Source organism: Micromys minutus, assembly GCF_963924665.1.
Source record: "Micromys minutus genome assembly, chromosome: 13".
In the NCBI taxonomy this organism is placed as follows: Eukaryota; Metazoa; Chordata; class Mammalia; order Rodentia; family Muridae; genus Micromys; species Micromys minutus.
Genome location: NC_137982.1, coordinates 12,246,501 through 12,258,100, shown reverse-complemented (window position 1 = coordinate 12,258,100; position 11,600 = coordinate 12,246,501). Strand labels below are relative to the sequence as shown.

The following is an 11,600-nucleotide window of genomic DNA, read 5'->3' as shown; positions in this document are numbered from 1 at the left end:
ACTGAGTTTGGAAGAAAAAAAAAGTTAACAGCATAGTTAATATCAGTCTAGGTATATACTGCAAAAATATTGAACAATGAAGAACAAATTACTAAATGATGAGCAAACTATGTGAGTAGGAGGAAAATCTGGTGGTGCATATAAAATTTAAGCAAAAAAGGAAACTTTAGTGTTGACTTCATAGTAGAGCAACAAGGGCTGATGATGATGGAGTGCATAACAAAGGTAGTTCAGGAACAAAGTCCGATTGCTTATACTACAAAATATGGCAAACATTTAGGAGATAGTCCCATTCATTATACAACATACAATATACAACACAGATTATGTATCATAACATCTCTTCATATGTGTGTGTGTGTATATATACATGTGAGAATAAAAATGAAAAGTGTATTGCAAACAAGATGCTGGAAAATTCCATGCATTGATGGTGATTCTGCGGTGTTTATAAGAAGTCAGAATATACCAATGTGAGAATAATGAACCCCACCTTGCAGTAAATATGATCAGTTCACTGGTGGCGTGTCTAAACACAGTATCTATTTAAACTTACTATCAGCAGAAAATTCAAAATGTTACTAAATTAAATATAAAAAATAAGATCAAGCTGTGTGTAGTGGTTCATGCCACTAATCCAGCATTAAGGAGGTGGGAGTGGGCTGATCTCTACTAGTTCAAGGCAAACCTTGTCTATATAAAAAGTTCAGAGCATCTACATCTACATAGATAGACATTGCCTGTCAGTTGTTTTTGAAATGAAAGGAATCATATCTAAAGATTTTTTTATGACAAGAAAAAGGAAAAAGGCTTTGCTTGAAAAGCTACAAGTTATCCAAATGAAGAGTGTTACATTGATTTTAAAACTTTGGGGGAAAGAGGTTATGAGCAAAGGAAAACACCAAAAGAACCTGTATGTATATGTTTCAGAGACTACTTTCCCAAGAGTATCAAGATTAAGAAAAGAGATATAGTATAAAAATCAAAGATATGTGCAAGAGGTTAAGATTAAAATATCCTGCAGATGGCCATTTAGATAAAATATATTACATGTGCCAATCAAGCAGGGTTCTAGGCAGCTAATGGAAAGCAGAAGATACATCATTTTGTTCTGTTGAGGATATTTCTCAGCGCACCTTTCATGTCCCGATTCCTCAGACTATAAATAAAGGGATTAAGCATGGGTGTGACCATAGTGTACATCACAGCCACAATGGCATTTTTGTCATTAGTATTATTAGATGTGGGTACTAGGTATAGCCCAATGATGGCTCCATAGTACAAAGAAACCACACAGAGGTGAGAGCCACAGGTGGAAAAAGCTTTGCGAATTCCCTTGATGGAGGGAGTTTTTAGAATGGTGACTCCAATGTAGCCATAAGAGACCAGAATGCATATGAATGGCACGGTAATAACCAAATTACCTAAAACAAAAATAATGATATCATTGATGGTGGTGTCTGAGCTGGACAGCTTCAGCAAAGTAGAGAGATCACAGAAATAATGTGGGATGGTATTATTTCTAAAGTGAGATAAGCGAGCCAAGAGGAGTGTTTGCACAAGTGCATTGGCTGAAGATAATGCAAAGGACATTACTACTAGAAGAACACAGAGGTTTATATTCATAATGGTGGTGTAGTGCAGTGGATGACATATGGCCACATACCTGTCATACGCCATGGAGGTCAGCAGAAAGCTATCAGCAGTTGCAAAAACTATAAAAAAATATACCTGGGAAACACACCCAGTATAGGAGATTGACTGGGTGTGTGTCAGCATATTCATGAGCATCTTTGGAACTGTGACTGATGAGAAAGAGATGTCTGTGAAGGCCAAATGACTGAGGAAGAAGTACATGGGGGTGTGGAGGTTAGAGTCCAGTCTGATGAGCAGGATGATGAGCAGGTTCCCCAGCACAGTTGTCAGGTACATGGTCAGGATCAGAGCATAATATATAGCTTGGTCCTCTGCTCGAATGGGGAGCCCCAGGAGAATAAACTCAGACACAGTGCTATCATTATTCATCCTCATGCTCTTCCTCTTCTGTTGTGAGTGAAAGGAGAAATATGAGAGAAGGAAAGTGATTCTCACTAATATACTGTAGAAACATCTTATGTATCACCAGTACAAAAAAAGAACATTTGTTTTGGAGTTTTGATCAAAATATGAAGATGTTTGTCATAGTAAAGAGCTAGCTGTACTTTAGAAAGAGACATACTTTGCCAACCATGAATATATCTGAATGTCTTTTAGAGGGAAGTAAAAAAAAAAAAAAAAAAAAAAAGACAGAACACTTATCAACTCAAACCCTTTTCTATCTCAAGGTGCCTGAATTTTAGTAAGACAATTTGAAATTAGGGAATTAACAAGTAAATTGTTACCAACAAACCAAAAACTTAAAATTATATTAATGACTGTGCATCTGTTTAACCTTTCTTAAATGCACTTGCCTAAGGCTTTCTACAAATTAAATATAAGTATTGTAACACACAGTGCTTTTTTGATCAGTAAAATATAAGGATTTGGAGGAGATTAATAAAAGTAGCATGTCCAGATGCCCAAAGCCTTAAGGGCATAAATCTGTGCCAACATTACAACATACCAATAACGGCATGTAAGTAGCTATGTGATTTTCATGTAGTAACAGTTTGTTAGAGATTGTGGTGACCCTTCTATCACTCTTCCTACGCTGCATCAGAAGACCCTGAATCCACGTTGCCATCCTCAGCACAAACCTAAGTGTTGCATTCAAGTACACAGGACACATAGAAATTCTTGACTTTCCTGCCACTACTTAGGTCACACCAGGCAATTCATTCGGTCTTCCTAGCAGATTCAAATATCACCCATTTTATATTTAGCCTGGGTTTTTAAACCAAAGACTACATTTGTATAAATTTTCTACATGTTTTCTCTTTTTCTAACCTGACATTCTCTCTCTTTTCTATAATTATTCCCTATACAAATGAGCAATCACTAAACAGCAGGAAAGAAAACTCATATATATCACTCTATTGAAGAGCCAGTTAATGTTATGTTGTTTAAAATTAATTATAATTCTTTTCTTACTCATTTCTGTGTCAATAATAACTTCTTTATCACCATGAACATTTTAATATTTATTTGTTCACAGGTACGTGGTGGCTAATAGTTTGCTCTTTTGAGCAATTTTTCAGTAAACATTACTCTTAGGGTATTTTATGTAGAATATATGATATACTAAGAAATAACTTTAAAAATTTAGACAGCTATAATTTGAAAATATATTAAGTCATTGGACCATAAACGGATGAAGCTGATATATGGTCTTTGAAAAGTCACTAGTGGAAGAGCCTACATAAAAGATTGTAAAAGTGGGTCTCTATGCAAGCATTTGGAAAGACCGTGCTAGGAACTTTGATTAACAAGGAAAAGACCAGGGGCTATTATGGCAAAGGTCACAATGATTTGGGAAGAAGTTATTAAAAAAAAGAACAAATTGTGTGTTGATATTAAATCTTAGGAAAGAAGTTGACTTTCCAGCTTACTGTCAAAATGGATAAGTTTAAGAAAAATATTCTATGAAAAGGTTTTTGAGGGAAGGAATGCTATTTTAATTCAATGTTTAGTAATTTCTCGATGCAAAATAAATTGCTCATAATGTGCTGTTTTCCATTTGATGGTTGGAATCATCTTTGCAATTTGAAATAGATGCTGACCAGAGAGATATCCGATGAGAAAAAAAAAGATCTATACAAACAAATAGAGGAATGGGAAAGTGGGGAACAAAAGAGAAAAAGGAAAGAGGGTGATGTAGAGGGGGAAAGAAGAGGCAGAGGGGGAAAGAAGAGGGAGAGGGAGAGGAAGAGGGAGAGGGAGAGACTGTGACTGTGAGACCCAAACATATGCAGTGATACCGAATTATGTACATTCTATGCCCTGATCTGACAAACTAACTTATATGGTGAGCATAGTTACCGTTAGCTAAGAAGCATGAGAAAATTCTTCCATTTTTCTCAAGGAAAAATAAAAACACAATATAGGGAAAAGCTGGATCATCTGATGTAATCATACATGCATTGCAATAATCTGTAGTCAATTCAAAATCAGATATAAGAGATATCTGAAAATAAATTTTGTCCATATTTCCTGGAAACTCCATGTGAGCCCTAAAATTGAAAACCATGTAGGCAAAGTATGATGCAATCCCTGTCCCCAATTCAAATTAGAGTCATGTAGAATAAATTTGTTATGTTGTCATTGACACCCTTGGGGAAACGATTTATACTGAAGCAAGCATGAGAGTCCCTTCCCCCCTTGAGAAATAACGTTAGCAACCATAAAAATATTCTTCATCATTTTTCCTGTTTAAAACAGTATGGGAAAACATAAAATTATGCTTTATATTTCTGCATTATTATGAAGCACTGAATGCTGAAACTCTTTGACAAGTTAACAAGTATAGTTCTATTTAAAAATGATGCTTCCAATAAACTCAGGAATATTAAAGACAATATTTAAGAGTATAGTGTTTCTCTTAAAAGAGATATCAGAATGTCCCTCTGATTCTTCTATTTGAGGCCATAGCAAACAGCCAGCAGTCTGTAGTCAGTAAGTTACTGACAGTGTTGCACCATCAGAAAGCAATGGAGGAATTCTTTGTGTAAACTTTTGATTTTGAAATTCTAGCCTCTAGAACAGTTGAATATGTAGTTCCATTAAGCTACTTCGTGACATATTGTTCTGACCATGCATAAATATTAAGCATTTTAAATATCTGTTTATATGTAAAAATATAAACAGAGATTATCTGATATACCAAAAGCATCACAGTCTGGTAAAAGCCCAGATAGACTTCCTGGTCTCCAAACTTTTCTTTTACTCTCTCAGTACTTCCATTCTCAGTCCCTTGCTGTGGTGATTAGAATATACTGGGCCATTAGTCACTGGTACAGATAGAAGTCCCAGCCTTCTTGGAAGAAGTGTGTTACTTTGATGGTTGGCTTTTAAGCTCTGCACACTGTGGAAGAGTCCTTTTTCTCTTGACTGCAGTCTTATAAAAATACAGAACTCTCAGTTCCTCTTTTGCCTTGATTGCTTGGAGTTACTATACTTATCCTTTGAAGATACTGAAATGAACCTCTGAACCTTTAAACCAGCAACAATTAAATGTTGTTCTTTATAAGATTTTCCTTGGTCATTCCATCTGTTCAAAGCAATGGAAACCTAACGAAGATACTTGCCCTCCTACTTGCTGTTTCCCAGCATTCACCAAAGGCAAAGTACAGGCTGGGAAATACCCATGTAGACTGCATGACTGCCATACTCTGCCCAACTTACCTCTAGTTTCCCACTATTCTAGTTGCCATAGCCTAGGCCCCACCTGTGAGAGGCTGACCTAATATACCAGAGAATATACTTGTCCAGAGGCTAGCACCTCTCCTAGAGGATTTGCAGACTGGTAGAGGTACAGGTAGGCTGCCTGACTGCCAAATTCTCTGACTATTTATTTTATCACCCCCCACCAATTATCTGATCTCATGCCTACTATTTGCCATGTCCCAATAACCAACTAGGGCAGAGACTATCTATTCTGCTAGAGATCAAGCAGATTTGAAGTTCATGTGAGTTGCTGCTGAGTAATGGTTTTCACTCCTTCACTTCCTTGGAATTCCTAAACCCTATCCCTATACCTGCCCCTCCCCCTACCAGTTTCCTTTCTTCTACTTATAACTGTTGTGCAGACTTCCAATTCTTCAAAAGTTAATACAGGCTCAGAATCCAAGGCTCACAGTCCAGAAGACCAGAGAGACAACAGAAACCAAGCTAAAAAAAACCACTGAGCCAACAAAGCCAAACTCAGAAATCAGTACCTACAAATGTGATTATTCTACACCATATGTCTAGATGCCAGTGGAAGAATCCAGAAATTCAAGGCAAATAAGTCACCTCTAAAACCTACTTTTATTACTATGAGCAAGTCTTTGATATTCCAACAAAACAGAAACACAAGAAAAAATAAAACCAGATTTATGAGCATTATTAAATTTTTGAATCATAAAATTAATAACCATTTTTAAAATTCTGACAAACATAAACAATTTGAGAAAATTATTAAAACCATTTTAAAGGCCAAGAAAAATCTGTCTTTTCTCTGCTTCATCTTCTGGCCCCTAATCCTAATAGTAAAGCTGATATGCATCCCCATTTCTATTACTTCCACTCTACCTTTATACCTAGAAGACTGCTGCCACCTGTGACAATCAGATATTCTTTCCATTCTCAGTGCACAGGCAGCATTGTCCCCAGGTAAAGCACTGAGAAAAAAGTTCCGTGCTGTCCCCTCCACACTACATCTTCTAGTTCACATTTGTACCTACAATTCTAGATTCTCCATATATTCCCAACATCACACATCTGTGTGTCCTTGTGGCATTGTAGACAACTGCGCCTATTGCTATCAGGGAACACTAGTACTAACTTAATCCCTGTTGGTCTACTCCTACACAAGACACCAGAGGCCTAAATATAGTAGGGACTCTTCTTCTTTCTATAACCCTGGAAGCCTTCTAAAACCCAGAACAAATATCTCATCCTGTAGTCAGACAGCCCTGTTACAATAAGTCCAGTATCCATCTTCCTGGTCTTTTTACACCAACACTCATTAGACATAGTCTCTGTGATAAACAGTACTCCAGCCTGCAGGAGAGATTCCTAGCTTTACGATAACATCAAAGACTGGGTAGAAACACAGGTAGGCTGCCTTCAACACAAAATGTTACAAGTTTGAAAATATCCTCCCATTCTATCTCAAGATCTGTGCCCTCCTACGTGCTCTACTCTGGTCTCAACAAGAACATAGATTCCCTACTCTACAAATATCTCAACACCAACGACAACAAAGAGCTCACATACACATGGAAACTACACAACAATCTGTTAAACAATAGCAGGGTCAAAGAAGAAATAAAGAAAGAAATTAAGGATTTTCTAGAATTCAATGAAAATGAAAACACGACATACCCAAACCTATGGGATGCAATGAAAGCAGTACTGAGAGGAAAACTCAAAGCTCTGAGCGCATCAAAAAAGAAACTGAAGAGAGCATATATCAGAACTTGACAGCACAGCTGAAAGCTCTAGAACAAAAGAAGCAGATACACCCAAGAGGAGTAGACGGCAAGAAATATTCATATTTAGGGCAGAAATAGACCAAATAGAAACAAAAAAACCATCAAAAGAATCAACAAAACCAATACCTGCTTCTTTGAGAAAATCAACAAAATTGAAAAACCCCTAGCCAAACTAACTAGAGGGCAAAGAGAGAGTATACAAATTAACAAAATCAGAAAAGAAAGTGGAGACATAACAACTGAAACTGAGGAAATTCAAGAAATCATCAGTTCCAATAACAAAAGCCTATACTCCACAAAGTTGGAAAATTTGAAGAAATGGAAGAATTTCTAGACAGATACAAGATCCTAAAGTTACACTGGGACCAGGTAAACCATCTAAATAATCCCATGACACCTAAAGAAATAGAAGAAGTCATCAAAAGCCTCCCAACCAAAAAAGGCCCAGGTGCAGATGGGTTCAGTGCAGAATTTTTTCAAACATTTATTGGTGACATAATACCAATACTCTCCAAACTATTCCACAAGATAGAATCAGATGGAATACTACCTAACTCATTTTTGAGGCTACAATACCTGATGTTCCAAAACCACACAAGGACCCTACAAGGAAAGAGAATTTCAGACCAATGTCACTTATGAACATTGATGCAAAAACACTCAACAAAATCCTTGCAAACTGAATTCAAGAACACATCAAAACGATCATTCACTATGACCAAGTAGACTTCATCCCTGGGATGCAGGGATGGTTTAATATAAGGAAATCCATCAATGTAATCCACCATATAAACAAACTCAAAGAACAAAATCACATGGTCATCTCACTAGACGCTGAGAAAGCATCTGACAAAATCCAACACCCCTTCATGTTAAAAGTCCTGGTAAGAACAGGAATCCAAGATACATACTTAAACATACTAAAAGCAATATACAGAAAACCAACAGCCAACATCAAACTTAATGGCGGGAAACTTGGAGCAATCCCACTAAAATCAGGGACTCGACAAGGCTGCCAATTCTCCCACTTCCTATTCAACAGAGTACTGGAAGTTCTAGCTGGAGCAATTAGACAGTCAAAAGAAATCAAAGGGATACAAATAGGAAAGGAAGAAGTAAAAACCTCACTTTTTGCAGATGACATGATAGTGTACTTAAGTGACCCAACAAATTCCACCAGAGAACACCTACAGCTGATAAACAAGTTTAGCAAAAAGGCTGGATATAAAATTAACTCAAACAAATCAGTAGCCTTCCTATATTCAAAGAACAAACAAGTGGAGAAAGAAATTAGGGAAAAGATACCTTTCACAATAGTCACAAAAACTATGAAATACCTTGGTGTGACTCTAACTAAACAAATGAAGGGCCTGTATGACAAGAACTTCAAACCTCTAAAGAAGTAAATCGAGGAAGATCTCAAAAAATGGAAAGATCTCCCATGCTCATGGATTGGAAGGATCAACATTTTAAAAATGGTCATCTCACCAAAACCAATCTACAAATTCAATGCAATCCCCATCAAATCCCAACCCAGTTTTTCATTGAGTTGGAAAGAGCAATGTGCAATTTCGTATGGAATAACAAAAGATCTAGAATAGTGAAATCCATCCTCAATAACAAGAAAACATCTGCGGGAATCACTATCCCTGACCTCAAGCTATATTACAAGGCAATTGTGCTGAAAACTCCATGGTACTGATACAGAAATAGGCACATGGATCAGTAAAATAGAATAGAAGATCCAGAAATGAGCCCTCATGTATATGGTCACCTGATTTTTGACAAAGGAGCTATAAACATGCCATAGAAAAAAGAGAGTCTATTCAACAAATGGTGTTGGTCCAACTGTCACTCAGCATGAAGAAGAATGAAAATAGACCCTTTCTTATCTCCTTGTACAAAGCTCAAGTGTAAATGGATCAAAGATCTCCACATTAAACCGGATACACTAAAACTATTAGAGGAGAAAGTAGGGAAAACGTTAGAACACATAGAGCACAGGAGAAAATTTTCTGAAACGCCAATGGCTCAAGCTCTAAGGTCAAAGATTAACAAATGAGACTTAATGAGATTGCAAAGTTTCTGTAAGGCTAAGGACATTGTCAAGAAAACAAAAGGGCAGCCAACAAATGGGAAAATATCTTTACCAACTCCAGATCAGATAGAGGCCTAATATCAAAGGTATACAAAGAATTCAAAAAGCTAGACACCAGAGAATCAAATAACCCTATTAAAAAATGGGGTACAGAGCTAAACAAAACGTTCTCAGTTGAGGACCACAGAAGGGCCGAGAAACATCTGAGGAAGTGCTTGACATCCTTAGCCATCAGGGAAATGCAAATCAAAACAACCCTGAGATTCCACCTCACACCAGTCAGATTGGCCAAGATCCAAAACTCAGATTACAGGAGATGCTAGCGAGGTTGCGGAGAAAGTAAAACACTTCTCCACTGTTGGTGGGGTTGTATACTGATACAACCACTCTGGAAATCAGTCTGGCGATTCCTCGGAAAATTGGACATAGTACTACCTGATAATCCACCTATTCCACTTCTGGGCATGTACCACAGAGACACTTTAATACACAACAAAGATACATGTACCACAATGTTCATTGCAGCTCTATTTATATTAGCCAGAAGCTGGAAAGAACCCAGATGTCCTTCAGTAGATAAATGAATACAAAAATTGTGGTACATTTACACAATGGAGTACTACTCAGCTATCAGAAACAATGGCTTAACCAAATTCTTAAGAAAATGGTTGCATCTAGAGAATATCATCCTGAGTGAGATAACCCAGTCACAGGGTTATCGCAGGGATGAAGCCTACTTGGTCATGGTGAATGATCATTTTGATGTGTTCTTGGATTCAGTTTGCAAAGATTTAGTTTAGTATTTTTGCATCAATGTTCATAAGTGAGATTTGGCTGAAGTTCTCTTTCCTTGTAGGGTCTTTGTGTGGTTTAGGTACGAGGGTTATTGTAGCTTCAAAAAATGAGTTGGGTAATATGCCATCTGATTCTATCTTTTGGAATAGTCTGGCGAGTATTGGTGTTATATCACCAATAAATGTCTGATAAAATCTGCACTGAACCCGTCTAGACCTGGGCTTTTTTTGGTTGGGAGGCTTTTGATGACTTCTTCTATTTCTTTAGGTGTTATAGGGTTATTTAGATGGTTTACTTGGTCCTGGTTTAACTTAGAGACCTTGTATCTGTCTAGGAATTCATCCATTTCCTCAAGATTTTCCAATTTTGTGGAGTATAAGTTTTTGTAGTAGGATCTGATGATTTCTTGAATTTCCTCAGTTTGAGTTGTTATGTCGCCACTTTCCTTTCTGATTTTGTTAATTTGTATACTCTCTCTTTGCCCTCTAGTTAGTTTGGCTATGGTTTATCAATCTTGTTGATTTTCTCAAAGAACCAACTCTTTGTCTTGTTGATTTTTTCAGTGGTTCTTTTTGTTTCTATTTGGTATATTTCTGCCCTAATTTTGATTATTTCTTGCCATCTACTCTTTTTGGGTATATCTGCTTCCTTTTGTTCTAGGGCTTTTAGCTGTGCTGTCAGGTTGCTGATGTGAGCTCTCTCCATTTTATTTTTGGAATCACTTAGGGCTATGAGTTTTCCTCTCAATACTGCTTTCATTGCATCCCATAGGTTTGGGTATGTTGTGTTTTTGTTTTTGTTGAATTCTAGAAAATCCTTAATTTCTTTCTTTATTTCTTCTTTAACCCTGCTATCCTTTAACAGAGCGTTGTTTAGTATCCATGTGTATGTGGGCTTTTTGTTGTCTTTGTTGTTGTTAAAGACCAGCCGTAGACCATAATGATCTGAGAGGATGCATGGGAGTATTTCAATCTTCTTATATCGATGGAGGCTCGTTCTGTGTCCAATTATGTGGTCAATTTTCGAGAAGGTGCCATGGGGTTGTGAGAAGAATGTGTATTCTTTTACTTTAGGATAGTATGTTCTGTATATATCTATTAATTCTAGTTGGTTCAAAGTCTCTGCTAGTTTTGCAGTGTCCTTGTTCAGTTTCTGTTTCCCTGATCTCTCCATTGGTGAGAGTGGGGTTAAATGTATTTTTTGAGCTTTAGTAGGGTTTCTTTTATGAATGTGGGTGATTTTTTATTTGGAGCATATATGTTAAGGATTGAGAGTTCCTCCTGACAGATTTTCCTGGTAATGAGTAAAAAGTGTCCTTCCTTATCTTTTTTGATAGCTTTTGGTTGAAATTTACTTTATTCAATATTAGAATAGCCACTCCAGCTTGCTTCTTGGAGCTGTTTGCTTGGAAGTTTTTTTCCCACCCTTTTACTCTGAGATAGTTTCTGTCTCTGTCTCTGAGATTAGTTTTCTGTATGCAGCAAAAGGCTGGATTTTGTTTATGTATCCCGTCTGATAGTCTATGTCTCTTTATTGGGGAGTTGAGACCATTTATGTTAATAGATATCAAGGAATAGTTGTTTCTGTTTCCTGCC

At 36.9% G+C, this 11,600-nt stretch overlaps 1 protein-coding gene across 1 annotated transcript; it reads right to left on the bottom strand.

Moving 5' to 3' along the window:
- Positions 1-1,101: 1,101 nt before the first annotated feature.
- On the bottom strand, positions 1,102-2,031 carry LOC308428569 (olfactory receptor 1J21-like; the record flags this gene model as incomplete). The annotated part of the gene is made up of 1 exon (XM_080927077.1): positions 1,102-2,031. The coding sequence occupies one exon, from the start codon at positions 2,029-2,031 to the stop codon at positions 1,102-1,104; it is 930 nt and encodes a 309-aa protein (XP_080783203.1).
- Between the last annotated feature and the right edge of the window lie 9,569 nt (positions 2,032-11,600).